Raw genomic sequence first — 24,787 nt, 5'->3', positions numbered from 1 at the left:
TGAGAAAAGGATGTATTAAGCTGAAGTAGAAAAAAAAAACAGAATTGATATGATTAAAGGTGTTTGTGTTGGAGTGTTTGAGAGAGGGGACTTAGCACATAATAATTTGCTTAAGTTTAAGGTCAGGAATACAGGAATTAAGTTTAGTCCTGTATATGAGAAGGAGGTAGCGAGGGAAAGTGCAAGAGCTTTGAGATAATCTGATGGTCAGAGATGGTATTGTGATAATGCGGTCAAAGTTGGAGGAGGAATGTGTTGGGTGTCTTGACAGCCTCCTGTGGTGGAAGTGCTCCAGAGTGTTCTGGCCATGGGTGTGTACTTGACGTCTCCGCCTCTCTAAAGACTAGCGGTGATGGCAGTTTTCCTGTGTGTGGTGGTGGTGGAAGTACTTCTATTGGCCCTCGAGATCAGGATCTTTCATTGAGTTCTACGGCTGGTATGCGAAAAGAGAAGCGCGTACTAAGGAAAGCGTTCTCACCTAACATGTGGAACTGAGTTGCTCCAGGAAAAGTTAAAGATTTTTTTCTCTATTGAATTTTTATAAAGAATTTCTACATTTGCTCGATTTTAGAGTCTGTAGAATATTTTATTGCTGTTTTAAAAAAATTATTTTTGATATGTCTATCTTTTATACATTTACTGGGTAAGGTATTTTACTAATTTTGTTTTGTTGATTGGAAGAAGCTGGCAATGTGTTATGTCCTGTGCTGACATTGTTTTTTTTTCTCTGATCATGTCCACTCCCTACCAAGAACTATGGCACTGTGCACTCCGGTTTGAATCTTAAGATTTTTAATGACTGCCACGATCAAGTGTACGAGTGGGCCTCCCTACGTCCTGGGCGCAAGCAGCAAAACACCATACAAGGTGCTGATAGAAGAAGATAGGGTACGCAGTAAAACCGTGCAAGTCCAAAATGTGCAGATCACACGATTCTTATGAACTCAAGAAAGTTGGCATACTCCCACCCGGCTCACACGTAAGATATTTAATCTGCATTATGAATAAGTCAAACGACTGCAACACAGGTATGACGTATGTAAAAACCACTGGTGCGGCACTTCAGGCTCTGATCTCTCTGCTGTCCACCGCCCCAGAATGCATGACGTCACACCGGTCCACATTCTAGAATAACAGGTGGAAGGTAAATTAGAGGAAAGGCAATGAGTTGACACAGGTCATAGCACACCTGCAGCCATACAGTTCCCGTAACTGATGGGCTGAGGGCACTAGCTGTGCCCATATTGTTAGCCGATGTGCTTCGTTCACCCCTAACTGGCAGCAAGGTTTCCGGTTTCCAGTGCTCTCCATTTATTTACCTGTAAAATAGATTAAATACTTTACATAATGGTACCTGTTCCTCGTGAGAGTAGGTCACCTTTCATGAGTTGTTCCCTCAGAACACGGCGTTTGTATTTCAGGCTTCTGGGAAAAGTAGGAGCCAGGTTGTACCTGGGGGAAGCACATGTGACTAAACTGTGTGATCCTGGACCAATCAGTCACATCCTTCTACCGGGGAAGCTAGAAACTCCTGTTAAAAGGAGGCTGGAAATAGCAGAACTGAGCTATTTTATTTATTAACCAAAACACATCCAAACTGTTTTTTTGTAGATCTTTGTACAAAGCCCAGCTTTAGAGCGCCATCTTCTGACGGTGAAGAGTAGGGTGGTGTTACCTGGATGGCTGACCTATCTATCTATTTTATGTATTGCTAATTGTGTGTGTGTATTGGAGGGTGCAGCCAGCAACACAAGACTGGGGTACTGTCTGAGAAGCAGCAATACCGGAAGTAAGTAGATGTGCAGGAGCAGAGCACCTCGACCTCAGACTGAAAGCCCCCCTGTCATTGGAAATATAAAATGGACTGGCCAACGGAGCTTTCTCTAGCCCCAAACTAAAAATTATACAGTTAAAGATATATATATCTATTTAACTAATGCACAAACTCTGCATGGACTTCTAGAACGCGGCCATGAGAATGATCGGATCAGTAGGATTCTCCTTCCCTTCACCACACCACATAAATAAATACAATTGCGAAAAGAAAATCGGGGCTTAATCTGAAAAAGATGAGTAGGGGAATGTATTGAATTCTGTTATGTGAATGTACTTGCAAATCGGAGTGAACTCTTTGGATTGAAGCACAGAACTGGCAAGATGTGTAGAACAGGGCAGTGATTTTTAGTGTAGAGTTGGGATTACACACACATTTGAATAAGGGAATCCAAGGAATGTTTTTTGTTTGATGCTCTGAACCTTTGAGTGTCAATTAGTGGAAGAACTGTGAGGAGGAGCGTTCAGTCGCTGCAGAAACCCATAAAAAAGAAGGATTTTAGACGGAGAATTACAGGAAAGGGGACCTTTACATTTTTTTTTCTGGTAACATTTGTTGCGTTTGTCTTCACTGAGGTGATGGCATTCACCAGTGTCCCCAGCACCACTAGCAGAATTGCAGGCGGGACGAGTAGTATTAATTATGGTAGCGACTTGGGGTGGGCAAAATATTCAAAATCCTGAAGTGGACTTTTTTCCCCCCACCCTCCATTCTTTTCTTTCCACTAATGCTACTGCCTACAAAACTCACCATAATGGGCTCGATGCTATCGGCCTCTACATCCCCCGAGTATAGTGTTCAAACTTTCTCAAGCTTCAATGTGCAGTACTATAGCTCTCTTCTTTTGGCGGTCACATGTGTAGGTGCGTTTTTAATAAATCATAAGATGATATAGTTTATAATAAATGTGCAACATTAACTTCCAAGCTCTAATGAAAATCAAATATGCTTAAAATGCTAAATGTTGTAGTACGCAGTTACATTTACACGTAAATGTATAAAGTAACACTGTCTGAAAAGCTAATTTACTTAGAATGCTTAAAAAAACATAAATGTGTATTCCTTGAACTTTCCATGACCATATGTTTTGTAATAAATAATAGTTGCATGAAATATTTTCACATATTTCCGCAAATAGTTTCTATTTACACAAAGATCACTGTCAACAGATGATTAGTTGTTTTCATGTAATAAGGTAATGAAGAGTTCATACACAGAGATGCAGTATTTAAAATGTGAACTTGGCTTTTTAACTGTTTTTATTTCCAATCAATGGAGGATCTGCTAAATGTTTTCTTTCATTAATATAGATATTTCAATTTCTATATAGATCATTGTTAGCTAATGTACACAATTCTTTTATTAGAAGGTTAGAGATGTAGTCTATATGTGGGAAAGAAGATCTGAATGAGAAATTGATCCACATGAATTCTTACCCGCTACAACTTAGATGCAAACTTAACATTGCTGTCTGAAGACAATTCTAATTCAGTGAGAAGAAGAGGAGTGATTCTCATGAGAGCATCGAACACTGATCAGCTGACGGGAGACAAAAGAAGTAACATGTTGCAAAGCTTAGTGGAATGTGATGTCTATAATAATGCGTCTTCCTAGCGTAGGTTATCATTCTTTGACACTTTTTGCCTTCTTGGCCAGGTCCATTTACCCAGACCTTATGCCGTTGCTCTGAAATTCTACTGAGTTTCTTGAACCTCTCTTTAGGGGAAGTTCAGCTTTGATATATATTGTTGAACTATTGAGCTGACTTTACTGCTGAGGCTTTATGATTTCTCTCACTCTCTCGAACTAGAACTATTTATAGGTTCTGGCTGACTCCTTTCTCCCATATTCTTAGAATAGGGATTCTTCCCTAAATAGAACACTCTTAATGCATTTTATTGCAATTGATTGCTTATTGATTGCTTATTGACCTCTAATAAGATTCTAATGATTAAACTTGTTTAATTTATAGTATGACTTAATAAAGATGATTTAGTAAGAGATTCACATTAATAAAACCATTTAACACATTAACATTTCTTTAATGGCAGAATATATACTGATGATTGTGATTATATTGTATCTGATGTATTGCTCTCCTCTTCTCTAAACAATGGCAAATATCCATACGACCAACAGAGACAACAAAAGAATGGGAATTAGTCTGTGTGATGGTAGGCCAAGAAACTCTAAATTTGTGAACTGATTGCGGGTCCAACACAAAGTGATAGAGCTCTGTCCACTCCCTAGTTGCAGTGACAGAGCCTTCTGTATTCCCAGTATGTAGTAGTACGCTACAGAGCTATACTTTCATACCCAAGTTTCAATAATGTATGTGTGCCAGCTTCTAGTGAGTGGTGCTATCACTCTTTTATCCACAGAGTGCAATGCTGACACCCTGTCCATCACCAGGCCTCTGCCCTAGAACACTCTCCATGCCTCTATGTGGGATTTCATTGAGTGCAGTGCTATAGTCCTGTCCACCCCATCGCACTGTAGTGCAATGCTATACCCTGTTCATCCCTCAAGAAATGATAGTATCCTACTGCAATATTATAGGAATGTACACAACCCTCTTCAGTGTGCAGTGCCATTGCCTTGTTTATTATCCATCAAGAGAAAGGGTATGCAGTTCCTGATATAGAAGGGCTGAGAGGGAGAGATAGGGGACTAAAGAGGGCCCTGACTACACACTGGTAGTGTTGGTGAGAAAGGGGGGGACTGGGAAGTCCTTCCTTTCGGAATAAGGGCCCTCACACACCCAGCCTGCTGGGTGTCATGCTTCATCATCGGGCATGCTCCTCGTCGGGTCGGCGCTGCAATACCAGACGGGCACCCTATGCAGGGGCTCTTTGGTGGAGATCTTTTTATTCCTAGCCATATGGTGCAGTGGGTGTAAGGGGCTTTGGTAGTGTAGGAGTGTAAAAGTGTGAATTAAAACAGGGAAATGGAAGAGTCAGGTAAATTAGACTTTAATAGTCCTGCCTTCCCCCTGGTTAAAAATGGAGTTGGCGTCTCACTGCAATGATGCTGCAGGGTGTTGGGCTCAGTCTCATTTGGTCGACATGTTTCTTGACAGTTAAGTCAGGATGATCTAGTGGCAATTCTTCAGGACCTAGAAAAAAGTAACTCTACACTAGAAAAATAAATTGCAAAGTGGTGTACTAGCCTAATTGTAATAATAAGTGACACCAAGAGCTAAAGTACCTGCTGGTGCAGCAGCCAATCAGTAACTAAGTTTCAATTGGCCCCGTCAGATCGCGGCAGGTGAAGGACACGGAAAGGTATCGGTGTTCAAGAAACTGCGTCCAGTTGACGTGTGGCCTACCCCGCACTGCCGGATCCCTCACACTTGAAGATAGGCTGTGCCCCTGGGGCCATGCAAAGGCTCTGAGCTTTTCTCTCTCATGCTACACATACCCAGATTTAAAAAGCTGAACACGAGATGCATGGTGTAAGTCACGTTGGACGCGTGATCCTCCAGCCTCAGGACCAGAAGTTGCTTCTTGGGAAATACAGTCAGCCAGTCCAGCAGGAAGATGATGTAGAGACCCACCTGAAGCCTCACCTGTGAATACGAGGAAGAAGGTGTCAGGATATCATCAAACAATAATAGCAGTCCCTATGCTCACACCACAGAACTATCGAAGCCCACAACACCATTATCCGCATCATCACAAAAGAACACAGTTTGTTCTTCCACCAAAAAGTATGATTGTGCCATGTTATTTTCAGCATGCATCAGGACCTAAAGTTTGGTCTTTGGCACCTTGCACACGAGGAAGCACAACTGGTTTCTGGACCGGAGAGGGGTGCATTAACCGGCTTCAGCCAGATATAGTCTCATGACTGGCATGCCGGGTGTGTCCCACAGACCCCCACTCCTGTTCATGCACTAACTGATAACAGGAACTACACTTGCACATATGAGGCTTCCCTGTCAAACATCCTGAGAAACAGTGGACACTCAATTGGCAAATGCCTTTTCAAACCGAGCTCCTTCGAGGTGATGTTTATGGTGATCTTGAGCCATAGCACCAATTTTATTAGGGGTATAGTCAGGCAAACCCAGTGGTACTGTTGTGTCTCCCATTAGGTTTTAGGGGCTTACTCCAGGACATAGGGAGGGTGCCTCCAGGACCTAATGGATCACTTGCAGGATGACAGGTTACATCTGGGGGCGTATACCAGCTAGACCTCTGCCGCACAAATAATCCTCATACATTGCAAAATGCCTCAAATGGTGGCAGTCAGGTGTGATGTGAAAAATGGTTTTCCACTATTAAAAAATCACCAGTAATCTACAGCAAAGCAATTGTAAGTCTTTAGGCTGAAACGTTTCCACCAGTCATATCAGATATACAAATGAATGTACATTGACCTGTGGAGATGTTGGTACCTGAGTCCACTTGACCTCTGACTGGATACCTTATTCCATCAGAAAGAGCATCAGGTGAGCTTGGGCAGGACTAGTTGCATCTCCAAATCAACTGACGGTTCCCGCCTAGAGGCATTTCTCCCTTATGGGCATTAAGGCTCTGCCCTGCTGTTTGTTCCCCACTTTTTTATTAAGTTAATAATAATATATTATTCACTTTTAATATAATACAAAATGGTGACCTGCAGGGTGAATCAGGGTCAAGCATCCTGAAGCAGGCAGTGGCATCTGTTTGATGGTTGTTGAATGTGTAAAAAGGGTTTGCTTGCTTCCTGGAATTTAGGGCAAGTATTACACCCCATCACTTTCAACGATCAACAGCTGCCACTATGCAAACTATATCTCTGAATGTATACATCCTACAGTTTTTGGACTGTATTTGGCAGTGGGACAAGAGCACAAACCGCCTTTTTGCTTGTTTGTAACCTTCAACTGGAAACTTGCAAATAGCTAACGTAATTTAGTGAGCCTTAAATGCTTAAGTATCTGTTGTTAAGTAAAGCATTCTATTACCCGCTGAAATCCAGCCCACTCTACATAAATCTGTAAAATCTGGAAAATCTACCTCCCGGCAAGATTTGTACTCATTCATGCTCGTCAATGTCAAGTTGGCGAGCGAGGGAAATCGACCTCCCTGTGCGATTTCTCGACGCAGGCGGTCGGATTTCTCAATGCGACTGGCCGTGTATACGCGTGACCGCTCACGTTGAGAAGCCATCCGTTCACGTTGAGAAAGCTGATGCTCGAGTAGAAAATCTACTCAAGCGGCAGAAAGGAAGCAGCACCGGCTTGCACCCACTTGTGCTGTGCCTGGTACCGTGAATGGCATTTTTTCTAACTCACTCCGCTGCTTGCGGAGCTACGTGTAGCGCGGCAGAGTTGTTTTTGCACTTCGTGGATTTTCGCCCAGGCTTACTTATAATGAGGGTCTTTGAAGAGAACTGGTAAATAATGAGCAGTCAACGGTACCTCATCTAAAGACCTCAGTTTGCATTGCAATGCAATGAGTGGGAGAAAGTCAAGGATATGCTGTGGTGATTTGGGGGAAGGTGAAGCAGCCCCAAACAGGAAATATTGCTCTCCCTTTGAACATGTTGTTGAAACCTTCCCTGGATGACTGCACCTGGTCTCAAAGGTCAGTAGTTCAGAATGAGGACTACAGACAAGTGTCAGTCCAAGAGATACCACTTGGCTGCTAGAGAATCGGAACTACCGCAGGAAGCTGCTCTTTAGGCAGGGGCGACTCCTCCGTTGGAGCGGAGCAGCGTTGCTCCACTTATGTTAGCCCCCAAAGAATGAAAAATAAAATGGTAATACATTACCATTTTATTTTTTATCCACCCGTCCTGATGCTTGCGTCAGGACAGGGGCGGGCCACTGCTTAATGACAGCAGCAGGGAGGAGGGTGGGCTGTGTTTGTACTTTTCAAAGTGTGCATGTCTGTTTGGCCGCTCGTCTTGTGACATCCAGCCACACATGCGCACTGTGAAACCTCTAACCATCAGAGTAAGTGCAGGTCTTCAATGTAATTGGGAGCGGCACCTGATATCGCTCCCTCCAATCAGTGCGCTGTTCTCACGGAGTGAGAGCAGCCCCAGGATTGGTGCCCACACTGCAGCATACTGTTGCGGCTGAGAAGAGGACCAGACCTGAAGTCGGGGGAAGTTGGTTAAGGTAAGTTTTTGATTTTCTTTTAAATAAAATGTTCTCGCATGCACCCACCCACCCTCACCGTAGCTGTCAGCCGCCACGGGGGGCTCCTCCATTTGAGCGGATGAGCGTCAACCCACTTAAGTTACCCCTAAAGAATGAAAAATTAAATGATAATACACTACCATTTTATTTTTCATCCTCCCATCTTGACGCTCGCATAAGGATGGGGGCAGGGCAGCTGCTGAATGACAGCAGCAGGGAGGAGGGTGGGCTGTGTTTGCACTTTTCAAATTGTGCATGTCTTTTTGACTGGAAGCCTTGCGACGGACAGCCACACATGCGCACTTTGAAACCTCTAATCCAGCTGCCTTATGACAGCTGGGTAGGAGTAAGTGCAGGGCTCCAATGTAATTGGGAGTGGCGACTGATAACGCTCTCTCCAATCAGGGTGCTGCTCTCACTCTGTGAGAGCAGCACCAGGATTGGTGCCCACACTGCAGCATCCGGTTCCGGCTGAGAAGAGGACCAGAGCTGAAGTCGGAGGACGTCAGTTTAAGCAAGGTTTTTTCAAATGTTAGCGTGTGCCTGCCCGCCTCCCCGTAGATGCCAGCCGCCACCGTCTTTAGAGAGTGGGAGGTAATGTATGGAACGGACTTCCATCGGACAAGGTGGTGGTAAAACCCGAAACAGAACTCAGGGGTGCCTAGGACATGAACATGGGAGAAGCAGAGGTGCGCGATCAAAGGCAGAGCTGGAGACTAAGGTGAGGGTGTGGAGTACAGAGGGTGTGAGAAAACTAGTGAGGGAGAAGGAAATACACATCTCAGTTACTGATTCTGGACACATGCATTCACTTTAAATTCAACAATTGATGCATATGATGTTCAATGATTAATGCTATTGGTTCGTGAAATGTGCAAAATACATTTATTGTTCATTAATGCGGTTATGTTGCCTATTGTTTTCATGATTTGATTTATTTGCATGAATGTCCATGGTCTAGATGTGTGTAGGTTTAGGGGTTATACTGCGTTTCTCTCAGTTCATTTGAATAGAACTCCATTTAGCATCGATATGCATTTGGGTAGAAATGTTGACAGCGATCATTTTCAGGATTCATTTAAATTAATTTCCTTTATGTTTCCCTTGAAATAATGTTGGTTTAGTTATTTAGTATGAAAAGGCTCTTGGCACACGTGAGACACTCATTGCAGTCAGCGTCACTTTAAGGATTTGTGGGGGGCCTGAACAAAACGTATTTTGGAGGCCCCTGAATGAAGCAACTTTGAATTTTAGTAAGCATTTCTTGCTAATTTAAGCTTACAATGCTAAGTTGTTTGTTATTTAACAGGATCACACAAAAGCTGCTGAAATATGTCTTTCCCGGGACCTCAAAAATCCTTAAAATGACACTGTGTAGAGAGTGAGACCATAGTAGGCGCACACGTGACATTCACTCTTCCCATTTGCCCAAGGACTCTCAGAAACAGAGCGTGTTGTTCATGGCGTAGCCTTTTTTTATTCACGAAACAGGTAATTCACCAGTGACCAACACGAGAGTAACATTATCCCTTTTGGATATAAAATTATCAAAGCATCACTCTTTAGTGGTATTAACTTGACGAAAGCTGCCGGGCAATTAGGCACAACATTACACTTGAACTTGAGCTTGGCCGTACACTTTAGTGGCCTTGGCCTGTCAAAGGCAGTAAAGAAGATATGCACCAGATTACATTTGAACTCTTGAACTTGGCCATACACTTGAACTTGGCCTTCTCGGCCCACCAAGCCCCCACTCTGCTGTGCACATTGTGCCAGGAGGCCCCAACGCACTACAGCGAACAGTTGCACTTCTTGTAAACCAGGGCCCCTCATGGCACACTGGCATGCCCACCGGGGTACCTGCACTCAGGCAGCCTCCCCAGGGTTCACCTCAGTCCATAGGTTGTGGGTTTAGGGCAGAAGAGTCAGGGACCACCAGCAGGCCAATCCCCCCTTCCGCCTACCCTCTGCACATGTGGCTCCTACCCCTTTCTGGGGGCCATCCAGTTGTTTAACCGCCTGTTGCGCTTGCTTGTTGTTAACTGTCACCGTTCCGCCCTCGCTCTCTTGCCGGGTGGGTGGGTGGTTGACGATGTGCCCCTGCAGCTTGCCGGAGGTTCGAAGGGACAAAGAGGCTGAGGATCGCAGGGCGCGGATTCAAATAGCCTTCCCGCGCGCCCTGACGACGTCACTTCGTTCAGCCCCCTTTTCTGCCCTGGGGGAAGGTCCAGTCCCGTGGCGCTACTAAGGGCGCCCCGCCTCTAGGCGCGGGGGGCGCCGGTCATAGTAGGCGCACACGTGACATTCACTCTTCCCATTTGCCCAAGGACTCTCAGAAACAGAGCGTGTTGTTCATGGCGTAGCCTTTTTTTATTCACGAAACAGGTAATTCACCAGTGACCAACACGAGAGTAACATTATCCCTTTTGGATATAAAATTATCAAAGCATCACTCTTTAGTGGTATTAACTTGACGAAAGCTGCCGGGCAATTAGGCACAACATTAGACTTGAACTTGAGCTTGGCCGTACACTTTAGTGGCCTTGGCCTGTCAAAGGCAGTAAAGAAGATATGCACCAGATTACATTTGAACTCTTGAACTTGGCCATACACTTGAACTTGGCCTTCTCGGCCCACCAAGCCCCCACTCTGCTGTGCACATTGTGCCAGGAGGCCCCAACGTGCTACAGCGAACAGTTGCACTTCTTGTAAACCAGGGCCCGTCATGGCACACTGGCATGCCCACCGGGGTACCTGCACTCAGGCAGCCTCCCCAGGGTTCACCTCAGTCAATAGGTTGTGGGTTTAGGGCAGAAGAGTCAGGGACCACCAGCAGGCCAATCCCCCCTTCCGCCTACCCTCTGCACATGTGGCTCCTACCCCTTTCTGGGGGCCATCCAGTTGTTTAACCGCCACAGGGCGAGACGCTCCCTGGCGCGCTCGCTTTCCCCCCGCGCTAACTGTGCTCCCAAATGGCCCCTAGCATTGTTTATATGAGCCACTGCCCGTCTACCGAAATTATGACCTCCATCCTGATTCCACCTCCCTCTTTTGTTATCTGGGCCGTCCTGTGATACATTACCTGCCCCCTTAGTGACCATCGAGTTGTGAAGAGCCTAGTTTACACCATCTCCTTTTTCCCCAGAATTAATCCATGACCCCCTGCCAGGAACCTGCCACCAGCTGTATTTCTACCACCGTTATCCGAAGGGAACTACTACCCCAAGCCCTCCATCAAATTTCCGCCCGTCAGGGTGGCTAGATGCTAGCGCAACCCAATTAGACTCCCCTTGTCTCCTGGAACAGCGGAGGAAGTGTTGGGCCCGCTGCCTTCATCTTACTGATCGCCCGTATCACTGTCCTCCCAAGCTTGTCCTTGGCCTTAACCAGAGCCCCCTTAACTTAGACTGCCTGCGTTATCCTACCGACCACATATAGAAACTTCCCTTCAGACCATTGGTCATTGAGCGGTGGCGTAATAACGCACCCTCTTACAGCCTTGTGATAATTTACCAGGGCCAATAATGCGTTAGATAAAATATCTTGGCAACTAACCTGAGTAGCAGGCACATTGTCCAGAAACCTCACTTAATGCCCACCGAGTTGGGAAGGCCCAACACTATCTCCCGTTTTTACTTTATGACATCCACCTCCCTCCCCAAGGAAACTAGTCCCTTAGGGCCTCAAATAGCAAATCTGCCCGCCGGGATGCCTGCAATCTTAGTGCAACCCTAAGTGTACTCTCCCGAGCCTCTCCGGTATGCTTCTTCGATATGCCCAAGAAGTCCAGGACCTCCAGGGGTCCGAACTCTGTCACCAGCCAGGTGACGTCCGGGACCACCGGCAGGTCAGTCCCGTTTGTCACCAGCCAGCCAAAGAAGAACTAATGCCCCATACCGTTACCTGCTGACATCAGTCATAGTTAAATTACCAACCAGGCACCTCCTTGTGCCTAGAAACCACTCAGCTATGCTACATATTTTGTGTCCATCAAAAGACCCTCTTGAGCCGGACTTACACCGGGCTGGACTCCTGCACTGTCACCCTCTGAGCTATTGCTCCCCCCACTGACAAGGCTGCTCCCTTTCTGTTAGGACCTGTGGTTATAGGCCGCCACAGGGGTATAAAAGGCTGGTCTTGCTTCGCCCCTTACTGTTAAGACCTGTGGTTAAGGGCTGCCACAGGGGTATAAATGGCTGGGTTACCATGATAATGTAGCACCTGCCGGGTAATCACCCTGTGCCCGAGGTGAAGTTTGTAGATTGTACTCCATAACCACCTTTACCAGGGAGCCTCCGGTTACCGTATCCTCTGCTATGTGCCTCTTTATTATAAATCCTCCCACCCCCGCATGGCCAACACTATGTGAAGATGGCGTTGCCTTTGTTCGAGGGAAGCGGCGGCTGGATGATTTAATATATTGCCTGGTATCTAGCCATACCCGGTAGCCCACGCAACAATACTCACCCCCTACGTGAAAGGAATAAATACTGTTCCATATTGGCACAAACTGGTGATTGTAAACTTGGGTTTTGGAAGGGGTGCTCCTGCAACAAAAGCCTTGAGCATGATTTTGCACTGTCTCCTCTCACTTATTGGCACCATCGTGTGAACATAACAAGACACTATCTCTATGCCAGAATTGGTCCCCCCGCGCTAGCGGCTCAAGGTTAATTGTAAGCAGACAAAATTGCATCTGTTTCCTGACTTCTTAGCAGCACCCTGAGCACATGTTGAGACGTTCTCCATCCAGGCCAAGGCTGATTCCCCCTATCCTCACACCCGCCATGTGATTATGTTGGCAAGCCAGAGTTTATGCCCCTTGTGCTGAACTGACCATAACGTTTCACAGATAACTGGAAGAGGGCAAATGTTTTGAACTATTATACCATTTTTTTTTTTTTTTTTTTTATAAATATGGTCTGGTACGCCCCTTAGGGCTACAGCCATATTTGTGCTAAATTTATTGAGAATTGTTGATCTTTGAATGTTTACCTGGCTCTAATCTCATAAAGAGATTAGTAGAGTATATTTAGAAATAAATACATATATATTTGATATATATACCTGTGTGGTGTCTTTTCATTTGGTAATTCAAGAGATTATAAGGTAAAACATTCCTCAAAGACTTATCCACAAGGACCATTATGGATGGCAATTTTTTCCGTACCGTGTTACCCCCAGGAAAATTGGTTATTGCCACTGACGGGAGTATTGGGATCAAACGTACTAAAAGTGACTGAGACCAGTGGCTGATTTCCTTATTGCTGGTACACAAAACGGAACTAAGTATGTGCCGCCTTTACCATACCAACATTGTCCGGTTTTAGATCTACAGAGGTCTTACTGGACTACTACATTTAATGTATTAAATAATAAAAACGGCTCCGTCCAACTACTGCCTCTCTTTCCCACACAAGTTCATGAACGGTCTCCCCACCTGGACGCGAAGCACAGGGTGCCGAAAAAAGTGGATAGAAGAATCAGACTTCTATCGGCTGGTAACTCACATTGTCAAATTGGCATACCACCGAATGCGGTGATTTAAAGGATAAATGGAACCTATGATACATTACAAATGGAGCTCCGAGACGCGGACGCCTCAGCGAGCTGTGATATGCCGCCAGTATAGATACCATTAAAACTAAGCAGGAAAATGAGGGTAGGGATAGCTTACTGCTGATTCAGTAAAAGGCAGCAATTCGCCCATATATCGCGACTCGCGAAAGCCAGTCCGTATAGACACATTTATAACTATGCAAGAAAATGAGGGTAGGGATAGCTTACTGCTGCTTCATTAAACAGGCAGCAATTCGCCCCATATCTCGCGACTACCGAAAGCCAGTCAGTAACGACACATTTATAACTAAGCAGGTAAATGAAGATAGGAATAGCTTACTGCTGTTTCAGTAAACATGCAGCAATTCGCCCCATATATCACGGCTACCGAAAGACCGTCAGTATCGACACATTTATAACTAAGCAGGTAAACGAGGATAGGAATAGCTTACTGCTGTTTCGGTAAACAGGCAGCAATTTGCCCCATGTATCGCGGCTACCGAAAGCCAGTCAGTATAGACACATTTATAACTAAGCAGGTAAGTGAAGATGGGAATAGCTTACTGCTGCTTCAGTACACAAGCAGCAATTTGCCCCCTATATCGCGGCTCCCGAAAGCCAGTCAGTATAGACACATTTATAACTAAGCGGGTAAATGAAGACAGGAATAGCTTACTGCTGCTTCAGTAAACAGGCAGCAATTCGGCCCATATATCGCGGCTACCGAAAGCCAGTCAGTATAGACACATTCAGAACTAAGCAGGTAAATGAAGATAGGAATAGCTTACTGCTACTTCAGTAAACAGGCAGCAATTTGTCCCATATATCGCGGCTACCCAAAGCCAGTCAGTATAACACATTCATAACTAAGCAGGTAAATGAAGATAGGAATAGCTTACTGCTGCTTCAGTAAACAGGCAGCAATTTGCCCCATATATCGCGGCTCCCAAAAGCCAGTCAGTATAGACACATTTGTAACTAAGCAAGTAAATGAAGATAGGAATAGCTTACTGCTGTGTCAGTAAACAGGCATCAATTCGCCCCATATATCGTGGCTACCGAAAAGCCAGTCAGTATAGACACTTTCACAACAAAGCAGGTAAATGAAGATAGGAATAACTTATTGTTGCATTGCGCACTGGCAAATGCAGCCCCGCGTACCTACGTTGCACCTTTGCTTTGTTTTTCAAAACTTCACCTTTAATGGCTTCTGCTGCCATCACATACATTGGCTAAAAAAGGCCCAGCGAGGAAGCAGTGCTGAGGCTGGCAATAATCGGGCCTCGCACAGAAGAATGGGAGGCGCGCGCGTTGGACAATCCGTCTCTGGCATGCCTACAACACAATGCGAAGCCATACCTGCCACCATTCCAGAAGAGCAAAGCGGGAGACTTTTAGCACATATCGGGAGAATGGGGCCCCGAGTCGGGCCCCTGCCATGCGAGGGCCCCGAAGTGTGCTGCAGGATCGGACATTCAAAACTAAATGCACACTTTTTATCTTTCAGAAGCATGAAGCGCGATGGCAGCACTCTGACTATTGTTGAAACGATCAGCACGCCACACGACACCACGCCCAGTCGGCTGAAGCCCTGAGGAACCTGGCTTCTGGATGCTTAAATCGGGAGGCGGGAGGCCAGCCCCGAAATCGGCAGTCTCCCGCCCGAATCGGGAGTGTTGGCACGTCTGTGTGAAGCGTATGCCTACTTCTGTATTCCCCTCTCTGCATTACCACAAAATCCTGTGTGAGCTGGGCGACAAAGACGTGACACAACCACGACGCTGGCACTCTGTAACCAACCCAACCATACCTCGATGCGCGCCCGACTGAACCGAGAAAAGCAGACACCACCGCGCGCCGACCACAATCAGGCATGTCCGCCAGATCAATCACACAAACAACGGTTACGTACATAATTACTCAATTGAGCTAACAAACTAGCTAATCTTGTAACCCCGCTACCCTACGGTCTTCTAGAACCCCGTGCCACAATCCTTAACAATGCTCCTGCGGCTTCCCTGGGGGTAACCATGCGGCCCTCCAAAGGACATACACACGAACACAATGACGCGTCCCCCGCATATGGCAGCGGGACACATTCCAAACGGATATTTATGAAAGACACGATCGGCAACCGCCTAAACGGTTGACTCTCACCGCACGACTAGAACGAAGGCGCGTCCCCCGCATATAGCAGCGGGACACCTCGTACCGTGAGCTGCATCTCTTCTGTACCGGCGCAGCCCCCACTCCGTTGTGGCCCCTTAATCCTCGCTTTCACCCTACGAAATGCTCCGCTGCAAACGGTGTTATCTGCGGGCATCTAAAAGGAAATGTTTATTTATATATATATCGCCCCCATAGTTGCGAGCCACTCCGAGACCGAGGCGCTTCCCCGCTAATCTCGGTGCGAATATTTATATATATACCACCCCCATAGTTGCGCGCTGCTACGAGACCGAGGCTCGTCCCCCGCTAATCTCGACGCGAAACGAGTTCCGCCACTCCTGGCACTTACTACATTTATCGTGAAATCTATTATTTTTAACCGAATATTAACGCCCTATTATGTATACGACGCAGTACGCCTAGGCCCCCTCAAACCTCCTGTGCCACACTCAGCACACCGCCAACTGGAACTCTCTCCTCGTCGACGATGTGCCCCTGCAGCTTGCCGGAGGTTCGAAGGGACAAAGAGGCTGAGGATCGCAGGGCGCGGATTCAAATAGCCTTCCCGCGCGCCCTGACGACGTCACTTCATTCAGCCCCCTTTTCTGCCCTGGGGGAAGGTCCAGTCCCGCGGCGCTACTAAGGGCGCCCCGCCTCTAGGCGCGGGGGGCGCTGGTCAGTCTCGCCGCTAGCGAGGTAGGCAGAGAGGGAGAGAGGTTCAGAGAGAAAAATAGAACAGACAAAGGTCAATTAAAGAGGTTTACTTTCCTAGGGGATCCCTTGGAAGGTGGAGGCCAGGGCAATTGCCCACTTTGCCCAGGCCTGAGAACGTATCTGAGTGCAGTAGGCGCAGGATGGGAGAACTTGATGAATGTCGCGCTTTTCATTATCTGACAGAGGTGGAGCAGCACTTATGGAAGGGTAGCCACTAGATGGCACCACAGGAATATTTACGAATATCAAGCCCTTTAACTCATTAAACGAGTACTGTACAGCTTGACGCGAACACATAACATTCTGCACAGAAGAGATGGACAAGCACATTACCTGAACGTCAACCCAGTATTACTGAAGCAACCAACTGCATGAGTCGGGTATCACTGCTTCAGGTACACTCACTCACCTGCATGAAATATCGGCAGGCATGAGGAACCAGAATACAACACATCTCTCAACATCTATTCAAGGGCACACTTAAACAACAACATTGCTGTACTCCAAGCAAACGTAACAACTTCAGCATTTTGACAGCGTTACAAAGTTAGCAGGCAGCGACACAATTGTTATCACAAGTGTACGTATCACCTTCAAACACATACAAGAACATTACATCGTCATACACATCATCAACATCTCTGGCCAACATCATTAGAGGACCTCAGTCCCAAAAACGTTATGCATCCAGCAGCGAATACAAGCCACCCTACAAAATAAATCACTCGAAACCATTACAAGCAAAGCCCAACACATCCGCTGCTGCTCAGTGGAAATAGTGGAGAACTTGCCAACAGTAAACAGCTGGTAGCATAAACACTACTCACTATCATCATCTCAAGAGGATGCAACAACACCAAGTAACCAGCAGCATTACATGCGCACCCATGAATGCAAACTTCATGTAGCACTATAGGACATTGGAGCTCCCGTGCAGGCCGCCCTGAGCTGCCGCCCCTGCGCGTGCCAGCCGGTGCCAGATGCCTAATGTGCCTGGGAGAGGCAGCGGTGCTCTCTAAGGCAGGGGCGAGGTGGGTGTCTCCTGATGTCGGACTACCACGTGCATGTGCACAGCCCCATGTTTAAAATTAAAATGGTGTTGCTGGCTCCAGCCTGAGCCATTGAGAGCCGACACGCCACAGGGGAGCAGCGGATGATACAGTGGTATTCAGTGGAGAGTTGGGGAGCTCTGTGTACAATACGTGAAGTGCCCTCCCTGTTGGGAGGAAATGCGTCTGCCAGCGGCTCACACAGTGGGCCACCTAAAAGGGCGACCACCTTAGTGCCACTTAGGCACACCAACACCCCTCTAGCTGATGGGACCCGGGGGAGGAGTCCCACAGCCCGACACGTGGGCCGTGTCATTTCTAGCGCACAGAGGGTTGGGGAGAGGTATTTATACCTGCCCCTGCCCTTCTGGCGCCCTCTTTTCATCTGGACACGCTGCCTTTTGGGAGTCCTTCTGGCACCATCTTTTCATCTGGACACGCTGTCCCCCACCATACCGCATACCCGGCATGTTGGCTGGGGAGCATGGTTAGGTAGGACTGTTTAATGTGTTTGTTTGTGTTGCAGGCAGTTACAGAGGGATCCAGAGGTGGAAGGGTACAAAAGGGTACCTCTTCAGGAGCACAATAGGGGTGCCAGTGTCAAATCCCAGGAGTCTTTATGGCAGACAGGGCCAGACTGGCCGTAGTGGGCACCGGGCGTTTCCGTGGGGGGCGATTTTGGGCCCCAGGGGGCCATTTTTGTTACAGCGCCGTTTTTGCAGCATAGCTGCAAAATCGGGGGCGCTAGGTGGCGCTAGAGCGGAATGGCCGCCTCTGGGTGAAGCTCCCGCAGCCCGGAGAAATCATCCGATTAAATATCCTCTCCACATGCCGATGTAACGCTTGACCGGATGGGGAATGAAAGTAAGCAAGCATCTGCGCTGCTGGTGTGAACTGCAACGAGAGCGGGGCAGTGGGCGGACAACTACCGCAGTTTGAAAACTTGACGGTGCGGAGGCGTGCCCTGCCGGAGGTCGCTGCTGGGCGAAGCACGCCTACGAGAGGCCGCGGTGCCCACGAGGAGGGCAGGCCCTACGTGACTTTGAGGCTGCATCTGGCGAGGGGAGCAGTGGTGCCTCGCTGCCCGCCTCACCACTGATAGTGAGCGGGCACGGACTGAAGAGGGGAAGCGCCCTGAAGCTGGGCGCAGCGTGGAAAGAGGTCGCTGACAGCCGGAGACCGGAGATAGCGGTAACGGGACGGCGAGACGATTGCGGTACCCGGAGGCTGCACTGCGCCGCGAGAGGGCTGCCTGGAGGTACTATATGCTGGAGGAAGCGGCTGGAGCGGTGAGTGTCTAACCGCTTGCCCTAACGCGGCATGAATTGCTGGCGCACTGGCTGCTGATGAACCTGGAGGGCGCGTGGTGGATTGCTTCAGCCCCCGCAGCAAGGTTGCACTGAGGAGCGAAGATTAGGGAGGATGCCTGTGGTGGGGCCGTAACACACGACAGGCTCGTGAGGCTTGAGTACGCTGGGGCCCTGGACTGGCAGAGGGTCCCCGCAACTGAGACTGTTCGCGCAAGGCTGGAGGGCTGAGATCACGCAGGCTGCCACGAGACATATCCTCATAAGGCACCCAAGGCTGGATATCGCCTGAGTTGCAGGATCCTCAAGGAGCGACTGGACACGGGGAGGTGCAAGCAGGCAGGCTGGGCTGACCCGGCTGCAGGAGACAGAGGAAGAGGCAGTGTCCCGCGCAGAGAGGAGAGGGGCAGGTCCGAGGCAGCATACTTGTTAGAAATGGGGGTCTCTAGTTGGCAATGGCTGGCCACTGTCCAAGTAGGGACCCTTCTTCCTAAGTCAGAGTAAGCAGCCTACACCCTTTGACAACCCCTGCTCAACCCTGTGGTAACGTAGCACGAGCAGCTAGGCTTATCTCAGAGGCAGTGTGTGAAGCATTTATGACCATACACAGTAATATAATGAGGAACACTACAAATGGACACCACTCAAGTAGTTATGAAAAATAGGTATTTTTATATAGACTTAATCACAAGACCAATAACAGTAAAAATCCACAATACTATAAAAATATAATTACTTTAGAAATGCTGCAAGGAAAAAAATAGTTCAGGATGCACAAAATAATGTTTAGTTCAAGGCAGGGGTCTCTGCGACCCTTTTACTCACAAAGTATCTGGTTCCTGGAGCAAAGCAACAAAAATGTCGCTAAGGAGTTGTAGCGAGAAATTTCCTCACGCTAACCAGCGATGCGTTGAATCCTTACCGCGAGGGAGGATGATGCGCTGGGTTGCGGGCAGGACAAAGCGACAAACTTCCTCACGCTAAGCCGGTGATGCGATGAAATCCTTGCCGCGAAGGGAGGATGATGCACCGAGCCTGTTGCGTGTGCGATCTTGCTGCGTTGACAAAGATGGCGCTCCGCGAGGGAGCGACGATCCGGATTCGATGCGGGGAAAATGGCAAACGCTCGGCGTCCGCGCTGCGATGATCCTGTTGCGATGATTTCAGATAGCGGGCGTTTTCAGGCCCGCAGACAGGTGCTGCGACGATCTTCGGGGTTAGCGAGCGCTCGGCGACAGCGGAGCGGCGATTTTTTCTCACGCTCACCAGCTGCAGCGGCTCGCTAACGGAGGTTAGCGACTATTTTCAGCGCTCTCTTCTCAACAGTAGAAATAGAGGTCCTGGAACACACAGGAGCCTCACCTGTAGATAGTAATCCTCGCTGGGAGGAAACAGGAGTCTGATGGTGGAGTCTGATGTGCCTGAGACTCCAGCAGGAGGCTAGCTCTCTCCTAGCCCTTGGGTAGTTGCTGTAGCAAAAGAAATAAAAGTCCAATCAAAGTTCCTTTCCTCTTCTTGAAGTCCAGTAGTAACAGCTGCAGGCCAGTCCCAGAAACAGCTCACAAGGCACAAGGACAGTCCTCCTCTTGCAGATTCCTGTAGCCACATGGACAGAGGTTCTTCTTGTTATCCAGGAGCAATACCAATTGTAGGGGTTTGTGCACAAATATTTATACCCCCAAAGTCTTTGCTCTTAGTGGTCCCAAGCCTCTGAAGCCAGCCAGAACCAGTTTTGCCCAGCCCTGGAGCACTTTGTTGATCAGGCTGCATCCTTCCTTTCAGAAAGAGGGGGTCTGCCTCAGACGCACAGTGGGAGGTGGAGCCAGCTTTCACCTTGCCAGGCACAGCCCTATTCAAGCGCAGGAGCTACCCCTCCCCTCACACCTAGGCAGGTCGCTCTATTCAACCCAGGTCTGACTCAGCCTGCCCTGTCCCTCCAAAACCAGACAGCCAATACACATAATAGCAGAGCAACTGGCAGGCTTATGCAAGAAAGTACCTATACTCTAAAAGTGGTAGTTTCAAACACAGAATATAAAAATAACCTTCACTAAAAGATGTATTTTAATATTCTGAGCTCAGGCATACTAGATTCGTTTTTCTACCATGTTCTGTGGGTCAGTTAGGACTATAGGATGTAATAGCCCAGACCTCCCATTCTGGCCTATGGAGAACAGATAGCCTTACAGTAGTGAAAAACGAAATTGGGTGTAATTCACTACTAGGACATGCTACATACAACAGGGCATGTCCTACCTTACACATACAATGCGCCCTATCATAAGGGGGGATTACATGATGCCAAGGGAAGGTTTAGGGGCTGGGAAGCGGGTGCACTTCACAGCCAAGATGGCAGTTCTGGACTGCACGCAGACACTGCAGTGGCAGATCTGAGACACACTTTACAAGCTGCTTCTGTGGGTGGCACAAACCAGTGCTGCAGACCCACCAGCAGCATTCGGTTTACCAGCCCTGGGCACACACCGGCCACGCTACTAGGGACTAACAGGTAAACTGAATAAGCCAATCATGGATGTACCAATTCATATGTCATCTTTACAAAGGGAGCATTCGCGCTGTGGCACTGAATGGCAGCGGCACAGCGCCCAGAGCATCTATAACCAGCAAAAACAGAGGAGACACAGCGAAAAAAGGAAGGGAGACTCACGCCAATGGTGCCAGGTCTAACACGCGTCCCCTCCAGCTGAAATGTGGGGAGAACTACCCATCCCCTTGGAAGTTCTCTTCACTAAGGCGGAAAAATCTGGACAGACCATCAGCATTGCCGTGTTCTGTACCAGGGCGATGTTCCACCGTAAAGTCCATACCCTGTAGGGAAATGGACCACCTTAACAACTTGGGATTCTCACCCCTCATCTGCATCAACCATCTGAGGGGCCTGTGGTCTGTCTGAACCCGGAAGTGAGTCCCAAAAAGGTATGGTCTCAGCTTCTTCAGTGCCCAGACCACAGCAAATGCCTCACGCTCAATTGCACTCCACTTCTGTTCCCGTGGCAGTAACCTCCTACTAATGAAGGCTACGGGTTGGTCTAGTCCCTCCTCATTCATCTGTGACAGAACAGCCCCCACCCCATGCTCTGAAGCGTCTGTCTGGACAATAAATTCCTTAGCAAAGTTGGGCGCCAGGAGCACGGGCGCTGTACACATGGCAGTTTTCAGGGCATCAAAAGCTTTCTTTGAAGTCAGCTCAGTCAAGGGGGCAACGATGCTGCCATACCCCTTGACAAACCTCCTGTAATAACCCATGAGTCCTAAGAAGGCCCTCACCTGGGTCTGGGTCCTTGGGGGCTCCCACGCCAGGATGGTTTCAATCTTGGGCTGTGGAGGTGCCACCTGGCCACTCCCTACCTGGTGTCCTAAGTACACCACCGAACCCTGCCCAATCTGGCACTTACTGGCCTTGATTGTGAGGCCTGCTCGGCGCAGCGCCATCAACACTTCCCAGAGGTGGTGTAAGTGGTCCTCCCACGAGGAAGTGAATACTGCAATGTCATCCAGGTAGGCGGCACTGAAATCCTCCAGCCCAGCCAACACCTGATTGACCAACCTCTGGAAGGTGGCAGGGGCATTCTTCATTCCAAAGGGCATCACACGGAACTGGTAGTGCCCATCTGGGGTGGAGAATGCTGACCTCTCCTTTGCCCCATCAGTTAAGGCGATCTGCCAGTACCCAGACGTTAGATCAAACGTGCTGAGGTACCGGGCAGCCCCTAACCGATCTATGAGCTCATCAGCTCTGGGGATGGGGTGCGCGTCGGTCCTCGTGACCGAATTGAGACCTCGATAGTCCACACAGAACCTAAGTTCTGGAGTGTAACCAGGCGCTGCAGCTTTTGGTACCAAGACCACGGGGCTGGACCAGGGGCTGCTAGAGGACTCAATCACCCCTAGACCAAACATTTTGGAGACCTCCTCCTTGATGTAGGCCCTTACCCGGTCAGTCACTCGGTAAGCCTTGTGCTTGACAGGAGGACTGTCCCCGGTGTCCACCTCATGGACGCACCAGTCAGTGACACCAGGCACCAGGGAAAATAAATCAGGGAATTGCCCCAACAGCTGGCGGCAATCTAACTGTTGCTCAGGGGTCAGTGTGGTGGAGAGGACCACACCCTCCACTGACCCATCCTTTTCTCCTGCACACAGGAGGTCAGGAAGAGGCTCACTTTCCTCCTCCATCCCTGCATCTGTGGCAAGGAGCATGCCCACTGCAGACCTCTCAAAGTGGGGCTTCAGGCGATTCACATGCAGGACCCGCAGGGGGTTCCTGGGAGATTTAAAGTCCACCAAATAGGTAACTTGACTTTTGCGCTCCACCACCTCAAAGGGACCGGTCCACTTATCTTGGAGCGCACAAGGCTCCACTGGGGCCAGTACCCAAACCTTCTGACCAGGTTGAAATTCGACCAGAGTGGCATTCTGGTCGTGCCAACGTTTCATCTCCTCCTGGCTGGCTTCCAGATTTGCCTCAGCAATTTTTCTGAAACGCCGAGTTTGGTTCCTGAAGGCCAGGATGTAGCTAAATACATCCTGGGGAGGTTTCCTGGGAGATTGCTCCCAGCCTTCCTTGACCAAACTCAGAGGTCCTCTTACCGGATGGCCATAGAGCAGTTCAAAGGGACTGAACCCTAAGGACTTCTGTGGCACTTCACGGTATGCAAACAACAGGCATGGCAAGAGGACGTCCCACTTACCCCTCAGGGGCTCTTCTAGGCCCATGATCATGCCCTTCAAGGTCCGGTTGAATCTCTCAACCAGACCGTTACCCTGGGGGTGGTAAGGAGTGGTGAACTTGTAAGTCACCGCACACTCCTTCCACAGGGACTTCATATACTGGGAGATGAAGTTGGTCTCCCTGTCGCTCACCACCTCTCTGGGGAACCCCACACGGGAGAAGATCCCCATCAGTGCACGTCCCACCACGGGGGCCATCACTGTCCTGAGCGGGATGGCTTCAGGGTACCGGGTGGCATGGTCCACCAAGACCAGGATGTACCTGTTGCCCATGGCTGTCTTGGGGTCCAGAGGCCCCACAATGTCGATGCCCACTCGCTCGAATGGGGTGCTAACAACTGGGAAGGGTTGGAGTGGGGCTTTGATCTTCCCCCCACTCTTCCCACTTGCCTGGCAAGTCTCACAGGTCCTACAATACGTATCGGAACTCTTGCGCATCTGGGGCCAATAAAAGTGGGTGACCAGCCTTTCAAAGGTCTTAGTCTGCCCCAGATGTCCTGCCAATGGGATGTCATGAGCCAACCCCAGTAGGAAGGTTCTGAAGCACTCGGGTACCACCAGCACACGGGCTGACCCCGGTTCAGCAACCTTAGGCTCGCTATATAGGAGACTGTTCTCCCAATAAATCAGATGTGAACCGGACACATCACCTGCTGCCTGGGCTGCAGCCTGTTGCCGCATACCCTCAAGAGAGGGGCAAGTTCTCTGCTGTTCACAAAACTCCTCCCTGGTGGGCCCCCCTTCCTGCTGCCACTGGGTCAGCTCAGGCAGGTCCCCCAGGTCGGTACTCTGCTCCCCGGTAGGCTCCAGGGCATCCCCCTCAGGGTCTGCTCCCTCCTGGGCTGTGGGAACCAAGGGGGCCGGTTTCCCGCGCCCCCTGCCCCCTCCCTCTAAGGCAGGGACCTGGGCCATATTCTCAGGCTCCAGGTCTTTCTCAATACTCTCTTTGGCTGCCATGGACCGAGTGGTAGCACATGCCCACTCAGGCAGTCCCAACATTTGCAAGTGAGCTCTCTTCTCCACCGTAGCCCACGGGGAGTTCTCCAAATCATTGCCCAACAGACAGTCCACAGGCATGGCGGTCCTCACAGCTACCTGAAGAGTTCCTGAGACCCCCCCCCCACTCAAAGGGAACCTGAGCCACCTCACAGTGGCTCTCTGTGTTGTCTGCAGACACTACTGGGTAGAATGCATGGGGCACAACCTGCTCTTTGGACACCAACCGGGAGCTGACAGCAGTTACACTGGCTCCTGTGTCCCTCAGAGCCTC

The 24,787-nt window shown here is 48.9% G+C and overlaps 1 protein-coding gene across 1 annotated transcript in view; it reads right to left on the bottom strand.

The window, feature by feature from the left end:
• The window catches only part of CHST15 (carbohydrate sulfotransferase 15), a 525,836-nt gene that overhangs the window by 50,718 nt on the left and 450,331 nt on the right, over positions 1-24,787 (bottom strand). The window contains exon 8 of the mRNA XM_085601655.1: positions 5,255-5,402. Within this exon, the coding sequence (XP_085457781.1) occupies positions 5,255-5,402 (148 nt within the window). The remainder of the gene's footprint in view (positions 1-5,254; positions 5,403-24,787) is intronic.

Source organism: Triturus cristatus, chromosome 1_2 (assembly GCF_964204655.1).
Source record: "Triturus cristatus chromosome 1_2, aTriCri1.1, whole genome shotgun sequence".
Classification (NCBI taxonomy): Eukaryota; Metazoa; Chordata; class Amphibia; order Caudata; family Salamandridae; genus Triturus; species Triturus cristatus.
Note: the sequence above shows the minus strand (reverse complement) of the source record. Positions and strands in the feature narration are given on the sequence as shown.